The 17,022-nt window shown below is 41.8% G+C and overlaps 1 protein-coding gene and 1 long non-coding RNA gene across 5 annotated transcripts in view; one reads left to right on the plus strand and one right to left on the minus strand.

Annotated features, from left to right (window-relative positions):
- The window catches only part of RCOR3 (REST corepressor 3), a 51,795-nt gene extending 51,217 nt beyond the window's left edge, over window positions 1-578 (minus strand). Inside the window, exon 1 of one of the 3 annotated variants that reach the window (XM_029935331.1) lies at window positions 184-576. In XM_029935331.1, coding sequence (XP_029791191.1) covers window positions 184-343 — 160 coding nt within the window. In that variant the 5' untranslated portion in view covers window positions 344-576. Of the gene's footprint in view, window positions 1-180 lie in introns of all 3 variants that reach the window. The other 2 variants (XM_029935330.1, XM_029935332.1) reach the window with 2 other exon arrangements.
- LOC115288224 lies at window positions 192-15,882 on the plus strand. Of its 2 annotated transcripts, none has more exons than XR_003906884.1 (3): window positions 192-366; window positions 1,743-1,814; window positions 15,511-15,882. It is a non-coding gene; the product is annotated as an uncharacterized LOC115288224 (long non-coding RNA). The 2 variants fall into 2 exon arrangements; XR_003906883.1 differs by lacking the exon at window positions 192-366 and adding an exon at window positions 963-1,305.
- Window positions 15,883-17,022: the final 1,140 nt, after the last annotated feature.

A 17,022-nucleotide genomic window follows, 5' to 3' on the forward strand; every position in this document is an offset into this window, starting at 1 on the left:
GGTCGAGGGCGGAGGGACGGGGGTCGCGGGGGGTGCTGCTGCACTGCACCGGGAGTTCGAGGCTACCGCAGCGCCCGGGCTCCGAGGGGAGGGAGGGCGGGAGCGCGGCGAGGGGAGGGGGCTGGGGGAGGGGAGGAGGGAGAGGGGCAGGCGGGCTGGCGGGGAGGAGTTCGAGGCTACCACCGTGCTCGTCGTCGCTGCTGCAGCCGCTCTCGGGCTCCGAGTAGTGCAGCCCGCCGTTGGTGGACGAGGCGCCGCCGCCGCCCGCCGGGCTCTTGGCACTGCCGTTGGCCGATCGGTTCTTCCCCAGTAACTCGGGCCCTTTCTCCATCATGCCGGGCATGGTAGAAGAGGGGAGGGGGAAAGGTGAGGGGAAGCGGTAGGCGTCAGGGTGAAGGGGGAGATGGCTTACGAGTGAGGGCGGGAGGGAGAGGAGGAGGAGGAGGTGGAGGAGGAGATGGAGGAGGAGGAGGAGGAGACGGCGGTGGCGGAGGAGGAGGAGGAGGAGGGTGTTAATATGGAGCCGCCATAACCGCCCCGGTCCGGCAGTAGCGCAGTCGCCTCACAACAACCCGCCCCGGCCCCGCCTCTCTCCCCTCCTCCCTCCGCCCGCCCCGCGCAGTCCCGGGCGCCCCAGTCGGCCGCGCCGCGCTCTACGCCGCGGCCGGTATCACTCCGCCCCGCAGGGAGGTTCCGGCCGCGGGGCGGGGAGGGGCGGAGGGGGAGAGGGGGAGGGGCGGGGAAGCCCCGCTCGCCGACTGCCCGGGCAACCCCAACCGTGTGCTAATAAAATCGCCGCAGAGGCACGGCCGCCTCTCGGGCTTCCTTCATAGGGGGCGCTCTGGCGCGCGGGCGGAGGCGAATGCGAGGGCGTGGGACTCTTTGCCCTCGTAGGGCGGAAGGAACGCGTCCAGCCTGAGAAAGGACTGACGCGACCCGCGGCCGCCGGAGTCAGAGGAGCGGCCCCCCTTTCTCCGAGGGGTTGCTGGTCCGGACGACCCGGCCAGTCTCGGCGGGAGCCGGGGCCCCTTGAGATACTGCGGCGGTTCGGTTGCTCGGTTTCGTGGCTTCCCTGCCGCCGTCGAGCTGGTGTCGCCCCCTTGCCCGCCCTGGAGTCGGACTGTGTAGCGGGGCGCCCAGCGAGTTCCAGGCCCAGCGGGCCAGAGTAGCAGTCGCGGTCGTGGTTATCTGGACGCTGTAGTTTTTGTTTCTGAATCCCAGAACTGGGTCCTGACTCCCTAGAGAAATTGAGGGTGCCGAGATGAGTTTCCAGTGCTGACCAGTGCAGCTGTATTTTGCTAAAAGGTGTTTTGGTTTGTTTGTTTTTTAAAACCTTTCCCCCGGTTTCTCTTCTCATCTTTTTATTTATTTTTATCCATTTTTCGTAATGGTTTTGTTGTTGTTGTTAGAAGTGGGTGCTATCAGTGAGGAAATAAAATTAGGACCCAGGCCTTGTCCAGTTGCTGCTTACTCAGTCCGTGCTGACCCCTGGTCGGGGCTTGGAGCAGAGTTATAGGGAGGGCGGAGTCCCCCAGTAGAGGTGAGGCGAGAGCTGCATTCTGGCAGCCTTTCGAGTCTGGCGGGGAATGTGCTCTGTAATGCTTTTCTGAATTGCATTAGCCAGAAGGAACAGGGAACTGCATATTTCGTTCACTAGATTTGAGGATGTCTGCTATGTGCCAGGCTGCCTGGCATTGGGAACTATTTATGATTTGCTTTTCTCATTTTTTGGTTTTGCTCAGCAGTAAGAATTGATGACTTCCTGTGAACATCGAGCCTACAGACGTATGCAAAGCAGTATTTGGAATCCATAGGTAGGGTCTTCTCCAAACCCTTGAAGCTTGTCCTGTATGAATTGTTATAGGTCAATGCGGAGTGCCTCAAAGCAGAAATAAGCCTCTCCAGCCAGAGCAAGACTTCCCTGAAAGCAGTAACATACCTATAGCAGAAATGCCTCAATCAGGAATTGAGCCCCCCCCCCCCCCCCCCCCCCCGCAAAAGGCCTGGGAAGTAAAGAATTTGGCAAGATCCCTGTCTAAAGAGAAAGTCTCCTGAGCAGGTACAAAACCTATCTTGTTCTGATAGTGGAGGGAGTTTGATATTTCAAAGTTTGATATGATTCCATTAAGTCATACAACTAAGCCTATTCTTTTACTTTTCTCAATAACTACAGTAATGAATATTATTTTAAGTCCCACATAGGTTTTCTACGATGAGAGATGTCTTGGCCAAATGAAGTGAATAGCCATTTTCTATGACAATTACATTTTTCACTGTAAATTAATACATTGGTATTTTTATTTTTATACACAAGCTTCTAATGAACATGATTCAGCATCTCTGGTCCTGTAATGCAAAGACCCCTGAACTAAGTGAATTCACAAAAGATAAATGTTCTGAGGCCTCTTGGCCAGCATGTTTTCTAACTCCCCAATTTTGCAACTCCTTCTAGCCTCTTGTTTGGAAAGGAATTTCTGCATATAGTCAAGGATTAAAACCTGGTAAAGATTTGGGGACTTTTGTAACATTTCTAATTGTTAGTAAAACCCTTAAAGAAAATTATGCACTTTATTTAGTAAAGCAAAGAGGGCATAACAAGGGCATTCCATTCTTGGGAAAAGAACTTCAGGGATGGGGGCTTTTCTTTCTGTTTTGCCCCTGAAGACAAGGAAAGCACCTGAAACTGGGCCTGGTTCTGAAGAATAATAATAAGCCTTAAAATGATTTCCCAACAGTTAACAAGAACAGTATTTTTAAAAAGGAAAGACCTAAGAAGAAAATCTTGGGGATATCTATAAGGGGTTAGAGGAAAATAATCTGGTCAAGGAAGACGGCTTTAAGAAAGCATTAATAAATAAATCCCAATGATGCAGAATCATGAGAAGGGTTTGAAAGGTCGCTGGATTCATTAACTAGAATAATGCTTGTTATTTTGTTTGGCGTTTTCCTAATTTAAAAATAAATAAAATACAATAAACTACTATTTTTATTGTAGTTTAAATTTGGAAGAGATGATACATTCTTATAGTTCCAAAACCAAAAAATGTGAGAGGAGGGGTGGCACAGTGGCTCAGTTGGTTGAGCATAGCTCTTGATTTCAGCCCAGGTCATGATCTCACCGTTCTGAGACCAAGCCCCAAGTTGGACTTTGTGCTGACAGCTCGGAGCCCACTTGAGATTCTCTGTCCCTCTCTCTCTGCCCCCACCTGATCACACTTGCTCGCTCTCGCGCTCTCTCTCTCTCTCTCTCTCAAAAATGAATAAACATTAAAAATCAAAAGCTATAAGAGGCAATACTTGACTATTGTACTGGACATCCCAGCAGTTGCAAAAAGGCTAGGGAAAAAAATGTATAAAGGTAGGAAAGAAATACATAAATCTGTTATTTGGTGAAGTCATGATAGTCTAAATAAAATTATAATCTATGAACCTTTAGTATTAATAAAGAATTTAGCAAATTGCTGGATACAGTGTATAAATCAATTATATATGTACTTTGTAAATGTTTTTAAAATTTATTTTTGAGAGAGAGAGAGACAGACAGACAGAATGTGAGCAAGGGAGGGGCAGAGAGAGAGGGAGACACAGAATATGAAACAGGCTCCAAGCTCTGAGCTCTTGGCACAGAGCCCAACACAGGGCTTGAACTCACAAACTGTGAGATCATGACCTGACCCAAAGTCAGATGCTTAAGTGACTAAGCCACCCAGGCACCCCATAAATCAATTATATTTTTAAATACTAGCACTAAGCAATTAGAAAATTAATTATTTAAAAACGTGTTTAACATACAAATGCATCAAAGATATCAAATACCTAGTGTATTAGCTTCCTGTGACAGCTGTAACAAATTACCCCAAACTCAGTGGCTTGAAAAAAACTCCTGTAATATTTCTGGAGATCAGAAGTCTGAAATCAAGGTGTCAGCAAAGCTGTACTCCCTATAAAGTCTTTAGTGAGAATCTGTTCCCTGCCTTTTCTAGTTTCTGGTATTTGCTGGCATTCCTTGGTTTGAATCCACATCACTCCAGTCTCCTCCTCTATCTTCACGTTGCCTTTTCTTCTGTGTGTGTCATGAATTTTCCTCTTCCTCTATTATATAAAGACACTGATAGCATTAGGACCCATCTGGATAATCCAGGATTACCTCCTTGTCTCTAGAGCCTTAAGTTAATCACACCTACAAGACTGTTCTTCCAAATAAGGTAACATTTACAGGTTCCACGGATTAGTAGCTGGTATTTTGGGGGCACCATCTAATCCATGGCACTAAGGGATAAATCTTAATGAGAGGTATATAAGAACTATATACAGTAAAACCTTGGTTTGTGAGCACGATTCATTCCAGAAACATGCTTGTCATCCAAAGCATTTGTATATCCAAGCGAATTTCCCCATAAGAAATAGTGGAAACTCAGATGATTCATTCCACAACCCACAAATATTCATATTAAAGTGATTATAAAGCCGTAATATAGTACAAAATAAAATACAAAAGGTAAAGAAAAATAAGCAAATTAACCTGCACTTACCTTTGAAAACCTTTGTGGCTGGTGTGAGGGAAATGAGAGGAAGGTTATTGTGTAGGATGACTTTCACCATCACTAACGGAATCACTGCTATCTATTGGCTCAATAGAGTCTTCTTCTTTTCATGCAGCTAAAACAAGGAATCTATCCAATGACACTTGCTTTTGACTCCTTTGGAGGATTTTGTCGAAATGTGACATCGCATTGTCGTTAAACAGATTCATCAGTGCTACAGCCTTATTTGGGTGATGCTTTTCTACAAAATTTTGCACTGTTTCCCACATTTTACACATCTCCCTAATCTCATTTGAAGTAAGGGATTCCTCTGCCTTTTTCTCCTCTGCAGATGAGATGCGGGCATAGACTTCTTATAAAATCTTACAGTTTCAGCCATTCACATACCTCATTCGTACTTCTCGATGATTTCCTTAACTTCCACTGTAATCATCTCCTTACCACCTTTCTTTTGAACCTTTTTCTGCGGGGGTGGGGGAGGAGGCATTGTATATACTCGAATGGGTGTTGACTACAGTTCAGTACTAATAAACTTGTCATACACCATATTTAATGTAACTGGCAATAAGGCAGCAGAGGAAAGGGTCTATATCTGCAGGCAACCTGACCTAGAAAAAAGCATTCCTAAGTTTCCTCTTGTATAGAAAAGCAATGGACTGTCCATAGGGGCTTTGAAGTGATAATAACACACTAGTGCCAGTTGTGACAACATTCTGAAAAGTCACTGATTTCTGCCAAACACTGTGGCCTGAGACCAAGCATCTGAGCATGGGAGATGATCACCCACAGTCCGGCAGAGGGAGAGCGAACCATTGGCTCAGTTGTGAACATGTGACATTCAGTGTCCATACTACTCGGATTGCAAGATGCTGCTTGTTTATCAAGTCAAAATTCATTAGAAATGTTTGCTTGTCTTGTGGAACACTCACAGAACAAGTTACTCTCAATCCAAGGTTTTACTGTACTGAAAATTGTAGTATTGAGAGAAATTAGAGGAGACCCAAGTAACTGGTTAGATACAGCATGCTCATGAATTGCAAGACTCAATATTGTAAAAATGTCAGTCACCCCAATTGATCAATAGATTTAGTCTAATCCTTATTAGAATCCCAGTAGATTGTGTGTATGTCAAATGACAAGTTGAAACTTATATTAAAATTCAGAAGATCAAGAACAGCCAAGACAATCTGGAGAAAGAACAAAGTTGGAGGATTTATAACTACCAGGTGTTGGAAAGTAGATCGATGGAACTAAATAGAATTCGTGACCATTTTATTTATGGAAAGGTGACACTGTACTAATGTGGAGAAAACAATGGATGCTTTAGTAAATGCTGTTAGGTTACTTGAATATGTGGAAAACAAACAACCTTGACGCCTACTCATACTAAAATAAAAACCAAAACAAAACTCTAAATGGCTTGTGGACCTAAAAATAAAAGGCAAAACAATAGTGCTTTTAGAAAATACCATGGGTTATTGTCTTCATAACTTTGGTTAGTCAAATTATTTCTTAAACAGGACATAAAAAGCATGAAAAATACTGAGGATTCCAGGAAGTAGTATGGGGCTTGACTAGCTGGCTCAGTTAGTAGAGCATGCGATGGAATCTCAGGGTTGTGAGTCTGAGCCCCACATTTGGATATGGAGATTGCTTTAAAAAAAATCTTAAAATAGTATAGGAAATGTAAAGGATCTTGAATTATGTCAGGAAATTACAAATAATTTTGTATTTCTGGAGCATGGAATAAACTCAGAATGGGCCTAGAGAGTTAGGCAAGGACTGAACCACATAAAGCCCTTGATAGTATTCAAAGGGTTAATTAAGCAATTCATAGATAGTGGAAAAAGATCAGAGGAATCTAAGCAAGAGAGTGATCTAGTTCAATTGGTATTTTAGATGAAAATTGAATGTGGCAAAGAAATCCATTAGAAGGCTGTTGAATTAGGAAATAATGAGGTTTTAAATTATGGTAGTGGTAGCATGAATAGAAGTGGGGACAGATGCAAATATTTAGGAAGTAAAGTTAGCAAAATTTGGGGATTGGTTGAATATGGAAATGTAAAGGGAATGGAGGAATCTAAGCTGATGCCAGGATTTTGGCTTGAGTGTCTGGGTGGATTGTGTCAACAACATGGCTGGTGGGTACTGAAGGCTTATCAATTTGAGGGACAAGGAGAATGAATTCATTTCCAGATATGTTGGGTTCTCTGTGGGGAGATATCCAGCTTGCCATTGGATATATAATTAAGATCAAGAGTGCAGAGAGTGTTTTGTTACCAATTGATTATAGCTAACTAATGTCATGAATCCTAACTAGATCTCACAAGAAGATATAAAATGAGAAGTATAATGAGCTAAGAATGAAAAGCAGATGAACACCAATGTTGAAGGGCCATAAAGAGGAAAAGAAATCCATAAAATAGACTGAGCATAAATACAGAAATAAGAGAACTAGGAAAGTGTAACTTCCTGAAAGCAAAGGTAGAAAGAGATCTAAAGAGAAAAAGGATCACCAGGACAACAGAAAACCAGTTAAGATAAGGCAGCAGTGTGTACAATGCTTCAAGTAGGAGAACATCAATGATTTTGGAGAGCAGTTTTACTGGGATCCTGAGCAGAAGAACCAAACTGCAGTGGATTGAGAAGTAAAGAAGTCCTTTAAGGAAATGGGGACAAATAATATGAATCTACTCCAGAAAAGTACTCATATGGAAAAGAAAAGAAAAAAATGGAACTACACTTAGTGTCTTAAAGCAAAGTAGCTGTAGAGTCATAGACAGGATTATGCATATATATAATATTTCAAAAGTTGAAGTACCAAGGAGTGCCTCCTAGGTGGCTCAGTCAGTTAAGCATCCAACTTCATTTAAGGTCATGATCTCCTAGTTCAAGCCCTGCATTGGGCTCTGTACTGACAGCTCAGAGCCTGAAGCCTGCTTGGGATTCTGTGCCTCCCTCTGTCTCTGCACCTCCCCTGCTCACTCGTGCTCTCTCTCGTTCTCTCTCTCTCTCTCTCTCTCTCTCTCTCTCTCTCTCTCTCTCTCTCTCTCTCTCTCGTCTTTCAAAAATGAATAAACAGGGGCACCTGGGTGGCTCAGTCAGTTAAGCCGCAGCTTCAGCTCAGGTTGTGATCTCATGGTTCGTGGGTTCAAGCCCCACGTCAGGCTCTGTGCTGACAGCCAGAGCCTGGAGCCTGCTTCAGATTCTGTGTCTCCCTCTCTCTCTGACCCTCCCCTGCTCACGTTGTCTTTCTCTGTCTCTCAAAAATAAATTTAAAACATTAAAAAAATTTTTTAATGAATAAACATTTAAAAAAATTTTTTTTTTAAGTTGAAGTACCAAATGGTATTTCTTCCCTATTATTAGATGGACATATACAGCTGGAACTTTATGCTAAAGAAAAGAGAGAATAAAGGTTATCTAGGTCTCTGTACATAGTAGATGCTTAATAAATGTTTGCTTAATTGAACAAAACCAACATCTAGACCTTAGTATATATTTCCTTTCTAACATACACACATAAATAAATATATCTGCCTATACATGCTGAGAATATTCTGAAAGTATATATAAAAAAAACTTTACTGCTGGGGAAGGGGTGTCACAGTCTGAGATGGAAGGGGGATTTTATTGTTTGTATGTTCCACTTACAGTTGATCTCTTTTGCCATGTATATGTATTACTGTTCTGAGGAAATAAATGTTTAAGGAATTAAGAGACAAAACTCAGAAAAGTATAATTTTTAAAATAATGTAAAAGTAAGGTTCCACCTAATAGAAGTGAAAAGTAGAACAGAAGAGGAAAGGTGGAAAGAGGATAGAGGTATTATCTTCATCTTACAAAAGAAAAAAAAATTAAGCAGGGCAGTAATTGTGAACTACACCTTAATTCACCAACTATCCTAGGCACACAGGAAGGACCTCAACAGATGTCCTATTTTATTCATAATGGTTTTCTTTATTATACCAACTTTGCTGAAAAGTCTATTGATTTGCTTTTTGGTTCTCCTTTACTATTGCTTTAGAAGTAGCTGTCTCAGAATAAGTTTAACTCCAAAATGTAGTCAGATGATACTGTGCAACATTGGACCCAATGGTGGGGAGAGCCCAAACATATTTACATATTTACCTCAGGGAGGAGCTTTATGTTTTTCTTATGTTCATTTTGTTTTTGAGAGCCACAGATTCCCAAGGTGGGATGGGGGTGGGACCATATAATCTTAAAGAGCTGACAGGACATTTATTTATTTATTTTTAATTTTTTAAATGTTTTTTATTTATTTTTGATACAGAGAGAGACAGAACATGAGAGGGGGAGGGGCAGAGAGAGAAGGAGACACAGAACCAGAAGCAGGCTCCAGGCTCTGAGCTAGCTGTCAGCACAGAGCCTGATGCGAGGCTTGAACCCAAGAACATGAGATCTGACCTGAGCCGAAGTCGGAGGCTTAACGGACTGAGCCACCCAGGTGCCCCTGACAGGACATTTAGAGGTCTGGCAATGCCCCTTTTTTTTCTTCACCTCCTAGAATAGTTACCATTTCTGAAGCTGCTCCTACAACCTCCATTTAAACAGATACAGAGACAGGAAACTGCAACACAAAGTAGATCATTTCATTTTTTAAAATGTTTAAGTCTTAGAAAGTTTAACTACATCTAAGAGAAACCCCAAATAACTGTCTTAAACAAAATGAAAATTTACTTCCCATGTAAAAGATATCCAGAAGTAGGCAGTCTTGGGCTGAAATGACAGCTTCAATGAAGGTGTCAGTGACCCAGGCTCCTTTTATCTTAGCCCTCCACCGTTCCTAGAGTGTCACTTTTGCCCTTTTGATCCAAGATGGCTATTAGACTCCAGGATGGAGGAAGAAAGGCAAAAGGGTGTGCCCCTTCTGTTTAAGGAGATTTTCTAGAAATATAGAATAAATAGAATTTATGCTGATCTATCAATGTTAAGAACTTAGTCACATGGTCCACTAGCTTCAGAGGAGGTTGGGAAATGTCAAAGTGCTCCATAAAAATCAAGCTTCTATTGCTGAGGATGAGGGGGAAATGGGTACTGAAAGGCAACTAGCAAGCTCTGTCACACTGGTCCCTTAAATATTTGCAAAGACAATCATGTCCCCTTCAGCTTCCTTTTCAAAGTAAGCAGCTTTATCCTTTTTTTGACAAATCTTTAATGATACTGTTTTCAGGTCCAACACCTTTTTTTTTTTAATTATTAAAGTGCTCTGGTTTATACTTAAATTAAGGCACAGCCCCCCAACTATGTGAGATTGAATTGGTGCAAAATCAGTTGGAAATATTTTGGTCCCTTTGCACCTTTTTAAGATTAATCCATCTTAGGGATGGCTCAGTCGGTGAAGCATCTGACTTACTTTTTATTTCTGCTCACATCAAGATTTCCTGGTTGTGAGATCAAGCTTCATGTTGGCTCTGTGCTGGAGGTGGAGCCTGCTTGAGATTGTCTCCCTTTCCCTCTGCCCCTGCCCCACTTGCGTACATGAGCTCTCTCTCAAAAACAAACAAAAAGACACATTAAAATGAATCCATCCCGAAATAAACTTTTCTCAGCAACAACTGCATATGGCCAGTAAATCTGGAGTGATCTCTATTCTCTGTGTCTTTCACATTTGTTATTGTTTAGCTTGTCTCTCCTCTTAGACTCCAGTTGGTTTTTATTTTCCTTTTCCCTTCCTCCCCTCCTGAGCAAATGAAGATAAATATATTGTCATTTAATTTCACTGGGTTGTCTTAGCTTATCTGAACCTTTTGAGAACTTTTTGAATTCTAACTTTCTGGGTTAGCTCTGGGTGTTTGCACCTATGATAAAAAGAATTTCTCTTTAAGAAAAGAAATAGTGTCTCAAGTTATATTCTCAGCTTTGAGTACGGTCCCTGTGCATAGTAGATTCTCAATATTTGTTTAGTGAATGAATTTTGCAGTTAAAAGTAAAGGACATTTTCCTGAAGGTTTTTTAAATTCTGGAATTGTTTATGAAGGGAGACTATAAAATTTCCCTGCCTTTTAAAATAATACAGACATTTATGTGACTGGGAGAATTATATTTGAACACATATCCTGTCTTTTAAAAGTGAGATGGTGATTGAAGCAGCTTTGCTAAATTTCTAGATCATACAAATATGATTTGTAAATATTTATTTGGCTAAATTTTTTTTAAAAAGGAAAAGACTAGACAGTAACAAGTTTAAAGTTTATATCTTAACTCTGCCCTTAAATCATAGTATCCTTCCCTAACACACTTTTTTCCCTAAGTTTTACAAATTACAAAAAATAGAATTCACAAATCAACATTTTTTCAATTGGACCCACTCATCAGGTGATGGACATTTAGGCTCTTTCCATGATTTGGCTATTGTTGACAGTGCGGCTCTGAATATTGGGGTACATGTGCTCCTATGTATCAGCACTTCTGTATCCCTTGGGTAAATCCCTAGCAGTGCTATTAATGGAGGACCAGGGGGAAGGGAAGAGGGAAAGAGAGTTGGGGAGAGAGAGGGATGCAAAACTTGAGAGACTATTGAATACTGAAAACAATTGAGGGTTGAAGGGGGATTGGGGGAAAGAGGTGGTGGTGATGGAGGAGGGCACTTGTGGGGAAGAGCTCTGGGTGTTGTATGGAAACTAATTTGACAATAAAGTACTTAAAATGTTTTTTCAATTGGAAAAGGCATTTAAAGCGGGGCACCTGGGTGGCTCAGTTGGTTGAGCATCCAACTTCGGCTCAGGTCATGATCTCACATTTCATGGGTTCGAGCCCCGTGTCAGGTTCTGTGCTGACAGCTAGCTCAGAGCCTGGAGCCTGTCTTCAGATTCTGTGTGTCTCTCTCTCTCTGACCCTCACCTGCTTGTGTTGTCCCTGTCTCTCAAGAATAAATAAAAAACATTAAAAAAAACATATTCATTAAAATCAGTCTAGGATCCAAATTCTGAGGTAATCTGAAGATTTGGGGATAAGATTAGAGGCACCTGTGTGACTGAGTCAGTTAAGCATCTGACTTCGGCTCAGGTCATGATCTCACAGTTTATGAGTTTGGGCCCCACTTCGGGCTCTGTGCTGACAGCTCAGAGCCTGAAACCTGCTTTAAATCCTGGAATCTTTCTCTCTCTCTCTTTGCCCCTCCCCAACTTGTGCTCTGTCTCTTTCTCTTAAAAATAAAATAAGCATTAACAAAAATTAAGATTTGGGGACAAAATTAGATAGGTCAACCACTGAAATGGAAACAAACTAACATTAAATTCATTTGTGGAAATAACCCTCGAAAGTGACTTGAAAATGTTTTAGAAAAATGCTGCTCATGAGATAAGAGGGCTCCTAATATTTATTCTTGTAGACTGGAGATAGTAATCTAAATGTAATGTATAGAATGGTCTATAAATTTGGCACTTAGACATTGATCACACACAAACACACACCAGTAACTGGCACATAGTAAATATTCAGATGTTAATTATTACTATTAAATGTATAGATTAGAAATAAAATCAAAGAGCTTCTCCAGAAAGAGACCAGGAAATGGCACCCCAAATCTATACAATGGTCGTTTACTAGGAATAAAATATTCCTAGAGATAGCGTTTCAAAGAAACAGGTTCCCTGAAGAAACTCAATTGATTGTATATATACAGGATTTGTTAAAAGTAACTTACCAACTGTGTTATATTTAGACCCCCTTTCCTTCTGGTTACTGGGTCTCTTAGCTACATCTTGATCTGATTTCATTACTTTTGGTTATCAGAATAATGTGATTCTATTTAGCATAGGCCAAATTTGTGGCTCTTCAGGCTTGCAGTGGGCATAGGGCCCTGATTGCTATTGCTATTAATTTTCTCTCTTTCTCTCTCTCTCTCTCTCTCTCATGTACACATCTCATTCCTCATTTCTCAGCTCTATTTTCTCTATGTTTACCTTCATTCTCTGTTACTATAAGAAACCACTTCTAGAGAGGAACTTTCTTTAAGCCTTATTAAAGAGCAAGGAATGAAGGAGAAGCATGGTGCTTTACTGGACCAGTGGCTTTTCAAACCTTTTGTGACCCACTGCAATACAGATTATATTGTAAGCCCAACAGAGACAGACATAAATGTGTGTCGTCAGCTGTTTCCGCATAATAACAACCAGAAGATCTCAGAGGCATACAACTCTAAGCGTTTATTTTCTCTTAATGGTATATGTTGGTTAGGGTCAGCTGATCTATGCTGAACTCAGCTAGGTGTCATGGCTAATTCTTGGCAGGGTTTGCTCATGTGTGTGGATTGGTTGGTGGTTAGCTGACATAGGCTTCTCTTACTCAGAGGAGGGTCAGCCTTTTTGTTTTATTATGTTTTCAAGTGACTGGACAAGCCCCCCCCCCCATTAGAGAGAACAACCTGCTTAATTCAGTCTTAAGGATTTAAATGTTAATCTTATCCAGAAACACCTTCAAAAAAACCACTGAATACTCTTTGAGGTTTTAATATCTCACTACCTCACTATGAATAATACTATTTTACACAAAATTTGTCTTATGTAATTGCATTTTTTTTTACAAACACACATAATGCTATTTAAAATCCCTGTGAAATAGAATGGAATATAAATATGCATACATTGTTTTTACCAACCAAACATTTTACATCTTTCTTTTTCTTTTTTTAATGTTTTATTTATTTTTGAGAGAGAGAGAGAGAGAGAGAGAGAGAGAGAGAGAGGCAGCGTGAGTAGGGGAGGGCCAGAGAGAGAGGGAGACACAGAATCTGAAGACAGGCTCCAGGCTCTGAGCTGTCAGCACAGAGCCTGATGTGGGGCTTGAACCCACGAACTGTGAGATCATGACCTGAGCCGAAGCTGAATTCTCAACCGAAAGAGCCACCCAGGTGCCCCACATCTTTACTTTTCTTATAAAGTGAAAGCTGTGTTTTAAGAAAGGTCTTAAGTTGTTGGGTTTTCAGACTAACTCAGTCTTCTCTTTTACTTTTCTTCCTATTTTTTAAATGTTTATTTATTTTTGAGAGAGAGAGAGTGTGAGCAGGGGAGAGGCAGAGGGAAAGGGAGACACATAATCTGAAGCTGTCAGCGCAGAGCCTGATTCAGGGCTCGAACTCACAAACAATAAGATCGTGACCTGAGCTGAAGCTCAGCTGACTGAGCCACCCAGGTGCCCCTTTTTTCTTCCTATTTTATTAATAAACCAGAAAAGGCTTCCCAAATTCTTAAGTTTTTTCTATTTTCCCCCCATAGTTTCTTAGTTTGAAGGAACAAAGAAGTAGACACTAGCTGATGAGCCCAGAGTCTTTACAATTCATTCCATCATTATTTCAGCAACATTTACTCATAATTTTGAGGTATTTGGAACACACAGATGAGTAATGAATAGTCAATTGCTTTAAGGGGTTCATAACTATGAGAGAGAGAGAGAGAGAGAGAGAGAGAGAGACTTATCAAAAACATAATCCTGGAGCTTTGAAGCTCTCTTTGTCTAGTAAAATGCCTCATGCTTCTTCACTTTACAGGTGGAGAACTAGATGCAAAACTCTATACCAGTTGGGCAGATTATATTGAGTGGTGTAACCCAATAAGAGAAAAAACACCAAGGTGACATCCACCTTTATAAATCTGTGCCTGGGTCTGATCCTGGCTCAAGAGAAGCCACTGGACAAAATGCCACTCTGGTGACTGACTAGCACCAGCCCAATATGACTTGCCATACCACCCAACAATCCTGTTTTTTAAAGTCTGCTCCTTTTCTCATTCTCAACAAGGGCTATTTCAAATATTCTCCATTATTTTCATTTCTCCAGCCCGACTACTTACTTTACTTTCATAGATGACCTTTTTTTTCTGACTTCAACCCTCTCCCCCCACCATTAACACTCAGCCACCAAATTGTAGTCCAAGCCTCTATCTTCCAGAGGTCAGTGTAGAGATCATGGGGGAAGTTTCGTGTCACATTTCCCTTAAGCTACCCACTCAGTTTCTTTTCTAGGCACCTAGTCATCTGTGTGTCACTGTTTTCTGTACTGCTGGTCACTGAGAGGAAATCTAGGACAGGGTATCCTTCAAGGAAGCCATGGGACTGGGGTAGACTGCCACTCCAGTTTAGCCAGGATCACCAGTTAGACTGCAAATACACATGAATCTCTACTGATGTGTTTGGCAAATTTTAAAAGTGGATTTGCAGTGTGGGAGAGAAAAGGCCAAAACTCTGCACTGACTGAGCTTCTCCCTGAATCCAAAGGAAAACTCTCTGTGGCAAACACTGTCAATATCCTGCCTCATATCCCCGTGGTCTTCTTAAGTTCACTGTGAGGATGGTTTTCACAGACAGAGTTTCTTACCTCAAACCCCCATGTCTCTTTCCTTTGCCTGAAGGCTGTCTTCAGTCCCATGGGAGCTTGTTCTGCTACAGGCAAGTGTGCAACACACAAGTGTGGAGGGAGAGTTACACCTATGGGGGTGATCTTCAACCAATAGGGGCTGGGGTGGGTGAATAAAAGCTCCAGCTACCTCAGCACTGCAGGGATAACTCTGTGCTGTCACACATGGTTTCTCAGAGAAGTCTCTGTGGGATTGAGTCCTAGTTGCCTACTCATTAACAGTGGAAAACCCCTCATTAACCCCACTCAATAAAGCACATTTGTGGCTTTTCTTCCTTTTCTGTCTCACTTTTCCCATATCGTCTTCTGTGCTTCTTAGAATCACCTCACAAATAAACTTTCTATACTTAAAGCCTTGCACTCAAGAGTATGCTTTTTAAGAAGCCCAAACTAAGATGTTGAACAACTTAGGTTTTTCAAAAAGGGAGTCACATAACTAGTCACCTGCACTGACTATGAAGCTTTCAGATTTGTCCCTGTATCAGATACCTCTTGTGAAACCTCTTGTGAACCATTTCAGAGTATCTAGGCCTCACTTATCTTTTATTTCAACTACTGCTGTGGCAACCAATCCTCTGCGTCTTCTTTCAGCTTCCTCTAGGTGCAACCTGGCAATATCTCACATCAGGCCCATGGAGCTTGCTTCTCACTCTCCACCTGGGGTTTGTCTGATGACTCCATAGGGAAGAACAGTGTAGAAACTGACTCTGGTTCTCATGCTTATGCAACTCAGGAGTACTGAGGCTCATGGCTTTGGACAGGGAAGACTTTGAGCAATCGGGATGGGATCCAACTGATAACTACTACCCTCCTTTTATCTCTAAGTAACAGCCTGGAGATGTATCTTAGGCAACTCCTTACCAGTCCCAGTGGATCCTACAGTAAGTCACCTACAGTATTGTCCAACTTGATAATGCATCTTTGCGGTGGTTTTTCGTCTTCCCTATTCCCACACATCCCTTGATCCTGCTTCCTGGTTCACACTTCTCAATAAAGAATGTATACTTAAGCTTTTGTTTCAGTCTCTGTTTTCTGGTGAATTAGGCTAAGATAGTACCTTTCTTCTTTTCAGCCTCATTTTTTAATTCTTCCCTATGAAAGTTTTACCAACCTTTTGGTAAACCAAGGATGGTGGTGGCTCCCTGGATTCATACTTCTTGCCTCATTAGTGCAGTTCTGTAAATTTGCATCATTCAATCTGAAATGATGCCCTGTGGTTTCAGAGGCTGATCAGGCATGTCAAATCACATAGATATTTTATCTTTTTGCTTTGGTGCATAGCTGTGGGGAGCTGGCTCTCCTAGTGGGTCCAAAGTAGGTTAGGACTTAAAGAGTTGGGTCCTTTCTTTGATGTAACTATTAATGTAGATTGCACAACTGTTGCTCTCCTACTGTACCTGAAGAGACAAACATGACTACATTGTGGTGGTAGGCACCATCTAAAATGGTTCCTGGTGATCTGTGCTCCAGATATTCACTTCCTTGTATTATCCCCTCCTCTTGAGTGTCAGAGGGATCCAGTGACTTGGTTCTAACAAAAGAATATAGCAAAAGTGATGAGATGTCACTTTCAAGATTAGGTTAGAGAGGACTATGACTTCCATGTTGCTCACACATTCTCTGGTTCTTCTCTCTTGTTCACTCTGATGAAGCCAGCTGCCATGTTGTGAGATCCCCTATAGAAAAACCCACATGGCAAGGAGCTGAGAGAGGCCTCTAGCCAACAGTCTGCAAAGAACTGAGTCCTTCAGTGCAGTCGCCCATGAGAAGCGAAATCCTGCCAATGACCAGATGAGTGAGCTTGGAAACACATTCTTCCTTCAGCTGATCTTTGAGGTGACTACAGACAGCCCCCAACTTATGAATGGTTTGAATTATAATTTTTTCACTTTATAGTGGTATGGAGCCAACACACACACATTCAGTAGAAGCTATACTTTGAATTTTGAATTTTAATCTTTTCCAGTGCTGGCAATATACAGTACAATCTTTTTCATGACACTGGGCAGAGGCAGTGAGCTAAAGCTTCCAGTCAGCCAGGCAATTACAAGGGTGGACAACCCTTTTGTGCCTGAACAACTGGGCTGTTTTTCACTTTCAGCA

This window comes from Suricata suricatta, chromosome 3 (assembly GCF_006229205.1).
Source record: "Suricata suricatta isolate VVHF042 chromosome 3, meerkat_22Aug2017_6uvM2_HiC, whole genome shotgun sequence".
NCBI classification, from domain to species: Eukaryota; Metazoa; Chordata; class Mammalia; order Carnivora; family Herpestidae; genus Suricata; species Suricata suricatta.